This window comes from Pistacia vera, unplaced genomic scaffold (assembly GCF_008641045.1).
Source record: "Pistacia vera cultivar Batoury unplaced genomic scaffold, PisVer_v2 Contig666, whole genome shotgun sequence".
Classification (NCBI taxonomy): domain Eukaryota; kingdom Viridiplantae; phylum Streptophyta; class Magnoliopsida; order Sapindales; family Anacardiaceae; genus Pistacia; species Pistacia vera.
In genome coordinates, this window is record NW_022196519.1 from 90,447 (window position 1) to 107,900 (window position 17,454).

A 17,454-nucleotide genomic window follows, 5' to 3' on the forward strand; every position below is an offset into this window, starting at 1 on the left:
TTCCAAGAGAAATGTAATTTGCCAAATGTACTTCAGGATCGTGACAGTTACTTGGGCAACTGCATAAGCGAAAGGGGAGCACATTCCTGCAGATCGCTCTCTGTAAAATACTGTTCTCTCAATTGAAACGATAGGCTGCACTGAAGAAGCACTATTCACCCCGAGAAACAAGGATGCAGCATACAGAGCTCCCATAACCATTAATAAATCTTTAGTTGTGTCCCTGAACAACATTATTTTATTGAATGTTTAACACCTCTATGTATATAATCACAGGAGAAAGATAAAAAAAATCAAATGTAAATATTTGAACATAACTCGGTTAATGAGGTCAGAGAAGAAATTTACCTGTGTGAACCAACGTCCCAAAATATGGAGCCAAAAACCAATGCAGCCACCATTGTAAAGGCTATCCTCATAGCACTGTGTTGATGCTTGATTTTGGCACCAACTATTCGCACGTGTGAAGTGCTAAGTGGACTTAGAAATCACACGTGATATGAAAATGCAAAGAAAGAGATGGAGCAAATAACAATTTTTAAAGTGGTTCGGATGCTCTAAGGCGAATCCTACATCCACTGTGATTATATTAATAGCAGGTTACAGTCAGGTCGCACTCGATGAGCTGAATCACAACAGAAAGAATGAATGGGTAGAGAGGGAGAGAGGGAGAGTTCAGATGGTGAATGAGCCAATCCTGTAAAATGGAGGAAAGCCCTTTATTTATAGTGGGAGGATCCAAGATGGCAATCATGGTCCTGCGTGCGGGCAGGTGTGGTACAATTCCTAACCCGCTTCCCATTGGTTGCTTGTACGGGAGGTATCCTTAAATCGCACACAGCTTCAGCAGGTGGACAATTCCCAGGCACTCATAGGCCTGGCGTTCACCTGCTTTACTGACGATGGCCTTACCCCTCTGGTCCTTGTGGGACGTGGCTGTATCCTGGCGTCGGAAAACCTTTCTGAATTCTGATTGGTTCTTGTTGATGCATGCTTATGCTAGCCCCGGTTCTTGGGCATAACACATTGTATTCAGGACTTCTCCAATATACAAGATTTTGCTCCAAAGACAAATCCAACATTGGGAAAGCTAATCTTGTGAATATGTAGAAAACTTCAATGGCTCTGAGCCAGCAGGTGGAACACTCAAAATTGTAAGGAACGATCTACTTCCCTGCAGTAAATATTGCAATATCCAGAAAAAAAAAAAAAATTACCATAGAAGAAAAGAAAATTTTGGTGTAAGCCTTTGGTTGGAAATAATATCAATTAACTACCTGTATTGCTCAGAGTTTTTGTATACATTGCAAAGTCTACTTCTATTTTCTCTTCAACAGCAGGAGTAGTAACCTCAAGCATCCAAGTTGCTGGATTGTAGCACATGGAATTGGAGCAAGTGGCTCTAACTCGATCTCCAACTGCCTCTCTCGACAATAGTTGGGTTGCAATCAAGGGTTTTTAGCAAGCCGTCCTCTAGAAGTGCGACGATGGTTATCTAGTGCATATTCTTGATGTTGATGATGCAGTAGACTCTTTAACCTTTGCCCAACTATGACCATGTTTGGGTCTTTCCCCTCGTACATACTGCATGATCCTGTCATCAAACTGAAAATCATCAGGGGCGCCGTCGAAGTTATTGTGCCCAATTTTTTCGCTTGCCTCCTCTTACTGCACCTCTACCAATGGCCTTTTCATTAAAGTGTCATATGTCGTTAATAGCGTTTGGCAAAGGCCACACGATGATGGCACTATCAGGATACAATATATCTCCATTATTGCTCTGTCATAGTCTCATGAGTGCCAAAACCTCATCGATGTTGTGCAAAATAAAAACAACATGATAAGTACAATACCTCATGGAAACATAGCAAAAATAAGGGAAAATAACTCACCGAGTTATCAAGCCACCTGCCATCGTCAACATCTTTTCAAACCAGTCTTGAGGATAATCCCCGATCTGCACTTACATGGGCATAACTTCCAGATTCATTATAATAGGCATAGAAGAGTTTTTCTTTTTCCCTCTATTGGCCTATAAAAATCGACATTTATCTCCTCCATTTTCATTTGCCCACATCTCCCCCCCTCCATTTGCACATCCTGCTTCCTTCGCATCCCGCGCTCACTGTAATACCCACATTGAGGTACGTAACTTATTTATGCTTTATGCCTTAGTTTTTGCTATTTCAAGGATAAAGATTGAAAAATCAACATTTGCAAACTTCGCCGCGGCAAAGGAATTTGTCTGCGGTAAGAACTTTTTCCTCAATTGGTGTCAGAACTTCACCGGGGTGAAGAAAAACTTTTCGAGGCAAGAACCCCCTGGATTTTTGGCTGAGGCAAAGAACCGTGAGAAAATTCTAGAGAAATCTTCCTTAGGGGCAAAATGACATTCTACCCCTAATTAGTGAAAATGTGGGAGTGAAAAATAAGGAAATTTGATGGAGAATGTAATAAAGGTAAGGGCATAGTGTAAATGACTAAGGGACAAAGATGGAATTTCCAATAAAGTGTAGGGCAAAGGAAAGTATGCCTATAATATGAGATTAAGGTTTCAAGCACAAAGAGTCTATCATTCTCTACCCCTCTCACGCCAACTTCACTCTCAATTTCTCTCATCTCTTCATCAAATTCCAAGGGATTTTAGAGGGCTTTTAGTTGGATTTTGGTAGAGATTTGATCCTAAGCACCCAAAGGTAAGAATTCTAGCAATATATAGTGAGATAAGAACAAGAGAGACTGGTAGAGTAAACGGCCAAGAACTGGTGATTTTCCCATGTCCAAAGTGTGGGAGGAACCACCTAGTGGAGTGTTAAGAGAGCTAGGCCGAAATGTATGCTATGGTGCCGCCAGCCAGGGCCCTGATGAAAGATTGTAAAGCTTCTTTCCACCCGCAGCACAGACTTCCAGAGGTACCAATGCCAGGGTGTATAGTGGCATAGGGTTGAAGCAAAGGCCAGTCCATCGCAGTTACTGTCAGTTATTATTTCATGCAGTTCCTTTGTAGCTTTGATGATTCTAGAGCCACTCATTCTTATTACTCATGGAATATAGAAAGATTAGGCTTGAAACCTGTTGTAGTACACCATCCTATTAAGATAGAATTACCTGATGGGGTTAGTGTGGTGATCCATGAGATGCTTCAGGGGAGTCTGTAGTGATCCATGGAAGAGAATTAGCAGTTGATTGATAGTATTTGATATGCCGGACTTCGATGTTATTTTGGGCATGATTTCCTGGAGGCATGGAGTAGAAATGATTGTCGGAAGAAGAGAAAGATTTATACGATAATGGATCAGTTCAGTTTTGGAGGAGGCCATCATTTGAGTATGTTAATCAAGTGTAAAGCCAGAAAAATGTTAGAAAAAAGTGTTTGGGTACATTGCCCATGTGGTGCAAAGTAGACGTCCCACAATCAGAGATTCAGAAGTGCCAATAGTTCGGGAGGTTAGACGTATTTTCGGAAGATTTACTGGGTTTACCTCCGGAAAGAGAAGTAGATTTTAGTAGAGAACTGGCACCCGGGACAGCCAATTTCTAAAGCACCTTATTGAATGGCCCCAGCTGAGCTTAGGAATTGAAGAAGCAACTCCAAGAAATCCTAGACAAAGGCTTTATTCGACCAAGTCATTCTCAAATCAATCTGTTTGTGAAAAAGAAAGATAGATCGCTAGGATGTGTATAGATTATAGAGAGTTGAAAAAGTGACAGTAAAGAATAAGTACTCATTGCCTCGAATAGATATTTATTTGATCAGCTGAAAGATGCAGCAGTGGTTTTCCAAGATTGATTTGAGGTCAAGTTATCATCAGTAAGAGTGCAGAACAAGATATTGCCAAGACTGCTTTTTGGCTAGATAGGGCATTATGAGTTTGTGGTGATGCCTTTGGGTTAACTAATGCCTAGAGTCTTTATGGATTTAATGAACCGGGGTTTCATGATTGTCTCGATCAATTTATAGTGGTATTTTTGATGCATCCTGGTTTATTCCAGTCAAGAATGAGCACGAGGAAACACTAAGACTTGTGCTGCAGCGATTGAGAGAAAGAAGCAGTTTGCCAAGTTTCTTAAGTGTGAGTTTTGGTTGGATCAGGTGATATTTATGGGCCAACTGTCTCTAAGGAAGGTATTCAGTGGATCTAGCAAAGTGAAGGCAATTCTTGAGTGGCAAAAGCCGAGAGCAGTAAAGGAAGTTAGAAGTTTCTTGGGACTAGCAAGTTATTATCGGCGGGTTTATAGAAGGATTTGCTCAGTTGGCTAAATCGTTGACAACTCTTACCAAATAGAGAACTCTTTTTAAGGTCAAATGCTTGTGAGAGAGTCAAGAGTAAAGAAAGATTAACACTGCTCCGTTTTGGTGTACCTCAAGAGGGGGTAGATTACGACAATTATACAGATGCCTGACTACAGGGATTGGTGCGTATTGATGCAGTTGGGTAAGGTAAGGTTATGTTCTGACAGTTGAAAGAGTTATGACAAGATACCCTACACATGATTTAGAGTTGGCAGTGTCTTGCATTAAAGATATGGAGGACTACTATATGGTGCTAAGAGTACTATCTACACCGACACAAAAGTTTGAGTATTTCTTTACTCAGAGGGAGCTGAATATGAGACAGAGAAGAGGTTAGAGCTGGTGAAAGATTATGATGTGAGTAAGTATCAGCCTGGAAAGCCAATGTAGTAGCCGATGCTTGAGCAAAAAAGCCATTTGTCCCGACTCACAAAGCAGAAAGAGTTATTGAAAGAATTGAGTAGGGAACAAATTGAGGTGATTACCGAGAAGGATTGCCAGGTTAGAATTCAGTCCACCTTACTGGAAGAGATTAAAGAAAAGCAAGTTGCCGATGAGTGGTGTCAGAATAAGTCAGCAAGTGTTGAGGGCAAGATAACAAAGTCCACCTGTTAGATGGTGTCTTCCGTTTCAGGAACGCCTTATGCATTCCCCAAGATGGAGTGAGAAGAAGGATTCTTATGGAGGCTTATGACACACATACACTATTCATCTGGAGCAACCAGATGATCAAGACTTAAAGAAAGGGTATTGGTGGCCAGGCATGAAGAGAGATATTGGAGATTATGTAGCTAAGTGTTGGTTTGTCACACGGTGAAGGCAGAACACCAAAGGTCGTAGTATTGCTTCAGCCATTAGCATTCCTGAATGGAAATGGGAGAGCATATCTATGGATTTCATTATAGGCCTTCTAGAGTTTAGAAAGGGTACAATGCCAATGGGTGATAGTAGATAGATTAACGAAGTGCAGCCCATTTCTTCCAGTAAAGGAAAGCACTGGACCAGTTTTACACTAAGAGATAATCAGGTTGCAGGAGTGCCCAGGACAATAGTGTTAGATAGAGATTCCAGATTGTTTCAGCTTTCTGGACCAGTTACAGAGGAACTTGGGTACCAGGTTGCCATTTAGTATAGCCTATATCCTCAGACAGATGGCCAGACTGAGGAGAAAACGAATTAAGTACTGATGAACATGTTGAAGGCAGTTGCATGGATTATAGAATGTCCTGGCATGAGTGTTACCCTTGGTGGAGTTTGCTTATAATAAAGCTACCAGTTCTACAATTAAGATGGCTTCTTAAGAGGCCTTGTATGGTAGACGTGTGTGTAGATCTCCACTCATTGGAGAGATTAGGAGAGAAAGATATTTTGCATACAGCTCTGGGTCGGAAATAACGCAGAAAATATGAAGATGCAAGTTGATTAGAAGGAGCAATGAAGCAAGGCCAAGAACACATAAAAGTTATGCAGATTTGAAAAGAAAAGTTGTTGAGTTCAAAGTGGGTGATAAAGTGTTGTCTAAGGAGTATCCCCATAAGAGGGTAAGCGTTTTGGTGGCATGGAAAATTAGCACCGAGATACATAGCCACTTGAAGTTTACAACGAGAGGGGAAAGGTAGCGATAGGTTGGCACTACTACCCACACGCATGGACGGGTGCATAATGTTTTCATGTCTCGATGACTACGAAAAGTATGTCAGCGATCCTCCCATATACTGAAAATAAGGCAGTGGACTTAGAGGAGAATCTCGTTATAAAGGAGCATTCCAGTACAGATTGGATAGAAAAAGTTAAAGAGCTCAGAAATAAGAGTATCCCTTAGTGAAAGTCCTATAGAGGAATCATAAAGTCGAAGAAGATGCATGGGAGGTAGAACAAGAATGCAGAACGTTACCCGGAGTGTTCGTTGATTTAGGGACGAAATATTTTAAAGGGAGGAGAATTGTAATGCCCACATGAGCTACGTAACTTATTTTACTTTTATGCCCTTAGTTTTTGTTATTCAGAGAAGAAAGATTGAAAAATCGACATTTGCAAAACTTCGCGTGGCAAAGGAATTTGTCGCTGCGGTAATGAACTTTTTCCTAAATTGTGGTCAAAACTTCGCCGAGGCGAAGAAACCTCGGGATTTTTTCATCGAGGCAAAGAACCGTGAGGAAAATTTAGAGAATCTTCCTTAGGGGAAAATGACATGTCTTTTACCCCTAATTAGTTGAAATGTGGGGAGTGAAAAATAAAGAAATTTGATGGAGAATGTAATAAAGGGTAAGGGCATTAGTGTAAATGACTAAGGGACAAAATGGAATTTCTAATAAAGTGTAAGGGCAACATGGGAAAGTATGCTATATATAGATATTAAGGGTTCAAGCACAAGAGTCTACCATCTATACTTCCCTCACGCCAACTTCACTCTCAAATTTCTCTCATTCTTCATTCACATTTCCAAAGGATTTAGAGGGCTTTTAGTGGATTTTAGTAGAGATTTGATCTAGCACACCAAAGGTAAGAATTCTAGCAATAGATGTGAGATTAATTTTAAAAGTGTTGAATTTTATAGTGTTTTGCTTAGGTGTTTAGAGAAAGAACAAGGTCTACCAAAGAAAGAGAGATTCTAGTGAAATTACTCAAGCACAAGGTAAGAAATCAAACCCAGTTATGATTGAATCAAGAGTTTAGAGATTTTCATATGTGATATGTTATGAATCTTTGAGAATTTTTGATGAAATTGATAAATTGATGAGGGTTTGCTGATTATTGAGTGAGTAAGGTTTAGCTATGAGAAGTGGTTTTGGTTGTAGAGATTCATTGAAGTTTGGTTGAGTTAGAAAGGAGTTGAGTAGAATTTTTGGGAGTGTATTTGTTTGACAGGTTTTAGTGGTTGTTGATGGAGTTTTACTCCAAATATGGTGACTTGAGAAGAGATAGAATGGTAGACAATTAGATTGATTATGCAGCAATATGTTGGGATGCAAGAATCAGAGAAGGTATGATGTAGATTTTGTATTGATTATGAGGTGGATGAGGTTGTAGGGTCAGGGAAATTATTTTTATGCTACCAGGACATCCTGCATTTAAAACATTTGCATTAAAAAGATAATTGACCATGACCTCATCTACATACAGGCATATAAAATATGTACTAGAACTTAAAATAATAAGAGAAAGAAGAAAAGTTATTACAAGAATGCTAGTAAAAGAAGAAAAGACTAAGGTTGCGAGATGGAGAAACCCGTGGTGACAGAAGAATATCCCGCATGCACGACTGCCTTCAGTGTGGGCCCTAAGAATAAGAAAAGATGGTATAGCCCGTAAGAGTGCATGTGGATGCGGGATACCAAGGAAAGATTACGAAACCTACTCATACGGCAAGGGATTCAGAATCCATGCCTAAACTGAGTAATCGGCCAAAGAATAAGAAAGAATGAGGAAAGACGAAGACAGAATAGATAAGGCAAGAAAGAATAAGAATAAGGAAAGAAATAATACGAATAAGAATAAAGAAGAATATAAGAGAAGAAAAAGAAGGAAGAGAAAGAATAGAAGAAAACGAAAAGAACATGTGCACTTTTGCATTGTGCATGTGCATCAACATTTACGCAGGGACATTATGCCTATACCATGAGGATGAGAATTAGAAAGAAGCGACGAATTGAGACTTAGAAGAAAAGAAGAACAGAGAGATAAGAATAGAGAAAAAACAGATACGAGTTACTGGTAAGGAAAAGAGATTAGAATGAGATTAGAATGTGAGCAACGAGCGAAAAAGGTAGTATAGTGAATTACGTACTGAAGAGCATTAGTTCGCACTACGTTATTTTCTTTGTTTGCAGGAAATAGCTGAGAAGCAGCAAATGAATGTCGAGATGGCGGAGGGAAATTGGCACCACTGTATTATCTTATTTTGAGATATGTACATGAGACTTTATAGGTGAGAAGGAATTTTATATATAAGTAAAGAAATTTCTTGGACCATTATCTTTTACTAATATGTTTATGTGTTTTAATGTATTATATTTGCCAAGTATACTAGGCTAGAAAGAGTCAATACATCACCTTCTCCATTTAATTACACACTTCCTCCAGCACCTTTAACCTACTCCATTTTTGATTCCACTTTCGTGGGACTTCCTCAATTTTTCCCTTCATTTCCTCTTCTTTCCCACATTACTATGGGTAAGGAGATTTGACAAACTTCCCCTTTCGATCTAGTCTTTGTTAGCCTGTTGCACTCAACCGCTTTCACATACTCTACCAACTTCATCCTCAATCTTATCAAACTTTCTCGCTACCTTGCAAAAACGTTCGCCTCCACCCTTGCATCCGCTCTATCCATCTATCTAAAACGCTCAGAAACTGGGTTGTTGTAAAACTCCAAAAAGACCGTTTATGAGGTCAACCACCGAATTCTCCCGACCCCAATGCCTCGGCAAAGCAGTACTTGTTGTACCATTTGCCCATTGGGTGGAGGCGTCAACGAACCACCTTCCGCCTCCATCCGCCAATGGAGCTTCCGCATCCTCGGTGTGTCACAAACATTCTGCAAGCAGTGGCCGTGCAACTGCACCACATGCATGACCCTTTAGGTCCTGCTTAGTGGTCTATCCCTTCATTGGGTCATCCTCCAATACGGAAAGATGTAAAATACTCTCGCCGCGTCAGCACCCAGTAACGTAGGAAGGGACAGACGACTCCTGAAATAAGAAAAAAATCCCAGCAATTTTAAACCACATTTTAAAGCAATCGTGATATTCCAAAAGCTTTAATTCTTAATTTACTCGAGCCGCTTGTAGTTTTAATGTCTATTTTGTCGGATCCCAATGTACACTCTCGAGTCCACTGCAAATCTGACTTTGGACTGCCACCGCAAATCCTAGGAAATGCGCTGCTCATCCAACTCTTCATCCTCTCCGCCCCCATTAGCCAGGACAGAGATTGGCCTAATACAATTAAGCCTATCTTTTTAAAAAAACAGTCCATTCATAATTAAAACACATATAATACAAAAAAATATAGCAAAAAGCTATTACATTTACTGGCATGCCCATGGGAAGCCAACACATTGTACGTGCTTGGGTCTATTCTTCTCAATGATTGGGGACTGCGTTAACGCCATGTCTTTTCTTGCAGGGATTGTCCCTGGTTAGCTGAAAGTGATACCCGTCCAATAGAATAAGCATGAAAGAAGTCCATGTTGCCTTGCAAAACGCACCCAATCCTATTAACGGCTTTTGTTGAGTCAGAAGCATTAGGATCGAAAAACACACACCATACCGGAACATTTTTGAACCTTTCATGAAGAGGTATACCTACATTCTTCTAACCTCTCCTCTAAAGCGCGTCCCAAATAGACGCTTCCCCTCACCCCCCAAAAAAAAAAAAAAAAAAAAAAAAACACTTGCGAACCCAAGTTTTCGGGGCCTTACTGTCTTATTTTTCTTGCTATGTGCCTCGGATTCATACATCTTAAGCCATCATCAAGGCATTTCTATCATCCGAAAAGTAGTGGCTTTTTCCATCCACCACGAACAACATTTTTTTTTTTAACATAGTGAAAAAACCTTAAGCACTCCCTGCCTCAGAGTGCCTTTTCCAATTTTCTGTGAGGTTCATAAAATGACCGAAACAACTGATGTTCATCAACGGACCGAAAACAACTCTCTGTGAATCGGTCTAAACCCTTCTTCTATTCCTGTAAAATATTCATTATTCTGTAAAAACTTACAACTAGACCTAACTGTCACCCTGACAGGGCGTACGGTTACCTTATCGCTTACAACCTCAAAACCATAGTCTTTTAGTTTACGCTTTGGAAAATTTGCCACAATCGGTATAAACTAAATATCAGAAAAAAAAAAAAAAAAAACCAATAGGCTGCCAACTACTTTGTAACAAAATAAGAAGTCTCATATAATGAATTTTCAACTAATCTTTTACGTTGTTATGAGAAAAAAAAAAAAAAAAAAAAAAAAAAAAGAGCATCATACAATATAAAATGAACATAAAAAACCATACTACAAACCTCCTTTACTAATCCTGCCATTAACAACTCAAAACACATCTAAACATTATAAACCCAAAAATCAACCGAGCATCAATTGAAAAGCAACATTGTTACACATTCACTAAACTAAAACTCAACCGAACATCAATCATTACCCTTCCACCACAATCATATGACAACATCCATTTACTTCATGTTACAAAAACTAATAATATATAACAGTAACTCAATTAAAAACTCACAACGATGAATTAAAAAACTGCATTCACACTTCAAGCACAATCAACAAACATTAGTATCACACCTTATACTCAAGCACAACCAAATGCCAAGCCCATAGGCGCTGCGAGCGAGGTGCTGGCCAACCTTGCCAATATGCAGGCCAGTTGCCCTATAGCCCCCTATTTACCACATCCGCCACTCCCAAAACAAAACTCCCAGAAACAACTCCCTACAGCGTCCCTTGCCTTCTCCCATCCTCTGGAGCCGAAAACAAAGCCACTCCACCCATGCCGGCAACTGACTCGAACAAAACGCCACAACCACATAACACTAAACCAACTACATCTCCCCAACCCAATTTTTTTTTTCGCAAAAAAACAATCACTTTTCAATCAAATTAAAAAAAACAAGTAAAAAACGTACCAGGTCTTCAACGGAACCTCCTCTTAAGAACTGTTTTTGATTCTTCTCTCTGTTCTGAAGCCGCCGTCGTTCTACTCTGCCTGCGGACCACCTTCCTATCGGAGATCCACCGGAGCTCGAGTGTCGTCTTCGATAACTTTGAACGGCTGGGGCCGCGGAGTCTACGATCGGATTGGGGTTGGGGTTTTACCTCCTTTTGTGTGAGGTCAGCAAGGTTTGGGTAAGGAAGTTTTAGGATTGAATTTTCGGAATTTGGCATGGTGGGAATAAGGAAAAAATCACAGAGAAACGAACGTTTTCGTCGGTCCGTTTTGGCAAATCCGCTCGATAAGCGATTTTGAAGGGTGGGGGTCATTTTCAAATTTCAAAATTGTAAAACTTTTGTTAAGTAGGGATTTTACCCAATAGGTTAAATCTTTCAGTGTAAACTATTTTACATTTGAGTAAACGACATAGTCTACACAGTTTTTGATGAACCAAGCTGGCTACCCCAGGTGGCCAGGTACATTTATTCAAGATTCCCACCCTTAAAGTGATGAAAAGCGTTGATATAACGATTAAAGGGGTAACTTGGTCATTTACATGGCGGCGCACGTTAGCAGACCACCGCCGCTACAGTCTCCGGCGCACGTTAGCCAGAGGGTTCCCGATGTTTCGCTCTTTTTCCGGCGAGTCTCCATCACCCTTGTCAACCACCATGTGACCCCCCAATCCTACTCTACAAAACCATACCCTTCACAAACCCTCATCACTCGCCAATGCCGGCCAAGGCGTCGGGGCAGGCGACTGGTTCTTGCCGGCTTTAGACTGTTTTGAACGACGATAACCCCAACCACCACCACATTTGACTTCTTGCAGCCTCCTACAAAACCCCTAACCTTTCCAAGCCATGACCAGCTCACCGTTTGTCGTCCACCACTTCACCAAAAGACAAATCGAGAAAACACGAACTCTCGGGAACGGTGAATGACGATGAAATGGTTGCGGGGGAAATAAGGTTTTATAAGATTAGGAGAGTGGTGGGGCCCAAATGGATTTCACCGCCAGAACGATCGGAATCCGACGAAGAAACATCAAAACCTAGGCCTAACGGTGCCAGCGATTGACTATGCGGCCAATGAGTCAGAAGCCAGGGGGAATATGTCGTGTACCCTATTTACATGTTTAATGAAAAAAAATAATGCCCCGATAGATTTTCTAAATTACAGAAAAATTCACAAAGAATTTCGGAGGTCATTTTCTTAAGTGCAAACAGGGAGGTCCGGGAGTTAAATGTTCTTCAATATAATTCGATTTGTGCTTTTGACTAATATTCCTCTCATCTTGGTCGATCCATTACCAAATCGTATTGCCATAACCATAATCAGCTTCTCCTTGTGGTCGCCTCCGTTTTGTAAATTACCAGTGCGAGATCTTACTTGGCAGTGCGATGAAGCGGTGACTTAATCTTTCTTCTCTATTTATCTTCTTCTATATTTTACTTTTCCCAACTAAATCGTCGATCATCGTCGTTAGTTGCGACCGTACGGCTTCGATCGGTTCTGCTCTTGATTGTAATATTCCCCAATTCAGGTTTGTTTCTATTCTTAATCGACTTGACCTAAGAAGCAGGGTTTAACTAATCGATTTTTAGTTACCGCAATTAGCGTAGGATCCACTTCACCATTTTCTAACCCTAATCAAATTACATCAATTGCTTGCTCAATTGATGCAATTGTATCGTATCTTTCAAATTGAGGTTCATTAATCATTTTTTCACTTGTACGTGTAGGTATTTGGGCATCTTAGATTTTGTGAATACTGAGAGAGAGATGAGTGAATGGGGGGTGATCCTGTATTTGGATAGTTGTGGTTGAGTTATTCGGTAATTATTGTTGAATAGAAGAGCAAAGAAGAAGAATATGAATGTACAGGCAATATTCGGCGGGGCAAGTTCCTATCAAGGGGGACTGCCGCAGCAAAATGGGAACACATTGCCACCTAATCAAATGCAAAATTTAGTTGGTGGTGTGGTGGTGTAGTGTTGCTGGGTTTCTCGCAGCATAATAGGCTGAATGTGGATTCTGAGCTACTCAGAGCTCGGGGTTTATGCGTGACAGGATGTAAGTCAAGTTTTTTTTTATCCATTATTGTTATGCTTTAGCTTCATGAACTGGATGGGGGATTGGGTTACATATATTTTTTTATTTCTCATTATTTTATTTTAATTTTTGATAAAAATATAGAACAACATTTGTTAGTAGTGAGAAAAAATATAAAGGTGGTGAACCAGCAGTACACTCGAAAAAAAGGAAGTGAAACAAAACATGAAAAAAAAGAAACAAAATAACATAAACCCAAATTCTATGAGCTGCATTATTCTTTTTCTTTGGTAGTATGTTATTTATTTCTCTTTTCCTCCCTTGTTTCCTCTTATTTGTGATAAGGTAATTGTTGTGTGAAGTTGGGTACTCTAGGTTTTACAATTTCTCATATGAGTTATTGCTTTTACCACCAATGAAGGAAATAAATTTCATTAGAATGAGATAATTTAGAAGCAATATTCTTTTAACTACATAATTACAAGCAATATTGTAAATTGAAGAGCAGAAACCTTCATTTTTTTGAAGTTAGAAAATATATGTTTCCAGCTGGACATTTGTGTTTTCAGTAGTAACATATTTAATTATGATTTTTTTTGGTGGCAATGATATCTAATGGGTAAATGGATGCTTCAATAATTGCTTGAATCTATGAAACAGTTTACTTTGCCCCACTAATTCTAATCTGATGACTTTTAACTGCAGTGGTTGTCGTATGTTAATCTTTGCTTTCCTTAGGACTCACACGGTTTATGCATGTATTTCATATTTTATGTGTGAAGCACCTATGTTTATGTGGTATCTTTGTGTTTTTAGAATCAGAATCCATTGGACTAGGATGAATGTTGTAAGTAAACAATAAGGTTAAACATCTTATATGATATCATAATTATTGGGTTCTTTGAGTAAGCAGGTCTTTGTTTTCATCTTTTACAATTAGCTTTCTAATGGACTGGGAATTGGGAGATTTACTTAGAACCATCATTATTATTGATGGTCACTATTTTAAAAAGATAATCTTATTAAGTAATACTAGTCTGCAACTATTTGGTGCTATTATGTAGAATCATATTGTTAACATTTTATCATTTTTATTTTCTATATTTGAATATAATACATATACAAGAGGGGGAAGATGAAATTTTTTATTTTCTTGTGAATCAATGCTGTGGAACATTTTGGTTCTGCTTTATTTTGTTATGATAAACCAAGAAACTAATTGTTTTGGACAAAAGAAATTTAACTAATTCTCTGATCCATCAAAATTTTATTGGAAGGAGAAAATAATACACTCTGATAAAGTTTTTAATTCAAGTGGTGTCACCTCATTAATGCATTATATTATTTAGGATAGACGGAGGACTGTCATATAATTGGACATTATTGTATCATCTCTATGGTAGTCAAAAGTATTGTCCAATTGAATACAAGTTTGGAAAAAGTGGCATTACTAAAATTTTTGTGACAGTTAATGAACAGAATTTTATTTCACTCTTTCCAGCTTTCAATTCTATTGCAACGCCAGACCACCAATGATGAAGCAACAAGAGCGAGGTTTAGGGATATTTAAAACGCTTAGAGGGAGGTATATTAAAGCTGCTCTGACAAGTTTTTTTCTTTTTCTCTTTCCTTTTTATTTGAGAAAAAATAATCTCAGCTATTAATTTATAAATTTCTTAAGTTTTGTTTGAGAATAAAGAATGTTGTTATCCATATATTGAATTCTGTCAAATCGAAGCGGAGGTATATCATTTCTAGGATTGTTATCAAGAGCTTATTATTCTGTATGAAACAATTAATTTAATTGTTAAACATCTGCAATTCATATTTAAGAATATTTCTATGTGACAATTAAATCTTATGTCTTGTTATACATCTGCAAACCCTATGTAGGAAGATTAATGAATTTGGAGACATTAGAGTTTCGTTTGAGTGTCTGATTAAAGGAAGATCTGGCAATAACATAATCAGCGGCATCAACAGCTTGTAAATTTTCCTCTTCCATTGGTACAATGATACCAACCCTGGGATGTCACAACGTGAATTCATCAAGATGGTTACATCCTCTGTAGATAGCTCAGTGATTGCTGCCAGTGGAAGTAATACCATAGCACACAACTGTCAACACAGGAAGCCTGTTGTCCGGTGGCTTACAGAGTGGTTCCTTCAATAGATCCGATGGTATATTTGATTTTTATTTATTAATAGTACTATTACTTTTCCTTTTATGCCAGCATTACATAATTTACTTCTGCAGGAGCTCTGTCTAATGGATACAACAATCACCTGCAATTTTTCCATTGGTTCTGGTGGAAACATGTCATCAATGGGAGCCCAGAGGATTACAAGTCAAATGATTCACTCGGATTTAACAGTAATAATAACAACAACGTAGTAGTAGTAGCAGTAATCCGTTATATAGAATTGGAATCTTCTAATATGGTGGTGGGTTTTCAACTGTTGAATCTACAATGGTATCACAGCAACAGACAAAAGCAGCAGTTGGTGGTCAAAACAGCCGCATATTGCACAACCTTGGCAGCCAATGGGTAGTGGTATAAGGTCTGGCCTGCAGCATAAAACTTATGGGTTCTCTAATGGGGTCTAAATGGTGGGTTAGGGATGATTGGGAACAATTTACCACTTGTGAATGAACCTGGCACTTCTAGGGCTATTAACGACCACCCTTATGAATTCACCCAAACCTTTACAGCAGCACTTTGATCATCAGCGACCACTAATGCAGGGTAACATATCTCTCTCTTGTCTGCCTGTTTCTTTCTTTGTTGAATATGTTATTGCTTATGTTAACTTTAGAAGCTGAGGTTACTCTTTGCATAAGACGGCATTTTACAACAACAATTTATTCATCAGGTGACGGTTATGGCATGAACAATGCTGATAACTTTGGGACTGGGAACTTTCTGTGTGTAACATCGTTGGAGCAATACAAATAATCTTAGTTTTAAGTCAGTGAGCTTGCAGTCGCCCATGTCCAAAACCAGCTCCCATTGATAGGTATCAGTCGAATTTACATGGGGCACCACAGGGTGGCACATAAAGCCCCACGATTGATCAATCAGAAGAAGTGAGTTTCTCTTCCCCTTGTCCTCAAGAGACAATCTTCTACAGTCCCATCAACAGCAACAGTTCAGCACAACCGCCAATTCAACCCCAGCAACAATTGTTCAACCTCAGCGCCACCAGAAGCAGCACGGTCAGCAGCAACAGCATTTGTTAAACAATGGCATATGGTGAAACATCAGTAATATAAGTGACGTGGTACCTTTTTGTTTGTTGTGTTTTTGTTTTGTTGTTGTTTTGTTTTTTATTTTTTTATTGGTGTTGTTGATGACTAGGGGTATTCGGGTGTTTGTAAGCATTTTAACTAATTCTAGAGATTTTGAATTATCAATTAGGTAGAGTCTAATGGTCACCTCTATTAATTGAAGGCTTGAACGCAGAAGACCATGTAAATTTAGATTTTTCTTTGTTTTTTTACTATCACACCACCTAGTGGTGATTTGAAGTAATACCCTTGTGGTATCATAATCTCTTTTTTTTTTTTTAAACCATTTTATTCTTATATTTTTTTAATATATAATTATAAACTAAAACAAATAACAAGTAAACGTGTAAAATACTTTGATCACTCATCAATTAGAGATGTGTTAGTAGCAAATCAAAGTGCATGTGTAGCAAAATTGATGTTTATATTGTTCTACCCTACATGTTAACAATTTTTTTTTTTTGTGTAATGGAAGAATTAGAGATCAAATCCCTCTTGGAAGGGAATCCCTTTGATTCAAAATGTGTGGTGGGGTGGGGTGTGTGATAAGAAAAAAGAAAAAAAATTATGGTTTATATGGATGTGAAGTTAGATTATCTAGGGCTATATACGAGCCGAGCGAACACTATGGTGTCGAAGCTTGGCTGTGTTAATCGACATATGGGAGCTCTGAAAACCAGGCTTGAAGCTCGAGTTCGTTAAATACTTTGAGCTCGAATTAGCTCGCGAACCGCTCGTTAGGAGTCCTCAATCCAAAAGCAATCCATCAACAACTTCAAAATAGCCCCAATACAAGCCAACCCACTAATCACAACCAATCATCAAACAAAGCCAAATAGCCACAAATATAGACTCAAAATTCCATCGACTGTGAAGAGAAGAAGAAAAGAAAGAGGAGAGAAAAGAAAAGAAAGCAAAGAGGGAGAGAAGAAAGAGATGGAAGAGCGAGGAGAAGTAAGAAGAAGGAAAATGGAGGAGAAAAAAGATGAAGAAAGAAGGAGGAGAAAGTGGCGGCTGGAGAAAGAAGATAGGTTTAGGAAGTGGGGATAATTTTATTGGATATAGGAATTGCATGTCACCCTGATACTTAAAAAAATAGCACTTATACCCTTTCGAGGCATTCACGGCCTATCGAGCCGAACTA

General features: G+C 38.9%; 1 protein-coding gene across 1 annotated transcript in view; it reads left to right on the forward strand.

The window, feature by feature from the left end:
* The window catches only part of LOC116112733 (histone acetyltransferase HAC1-like), a 32,596-nt gene extending 16,303 nt beyond the window's left edge, over positions 1 to 16,293 (forward strand). The window contains exon 7 of the mRNA XM_031398845.1: positions 16,226 to 16,293. Coding sequence (XP_031254705.1) covers positions 16,226 to 16,279 — 54 coding nt within the window. The 3' untranslated portion in view covers positions 16,280 to 16,293. The remainder of the gene's footprint in view (positions 1 to 16,225) is intronic.
* Positions 16,294 to 17,454: the final 1,161 nt, after the last annotated feature.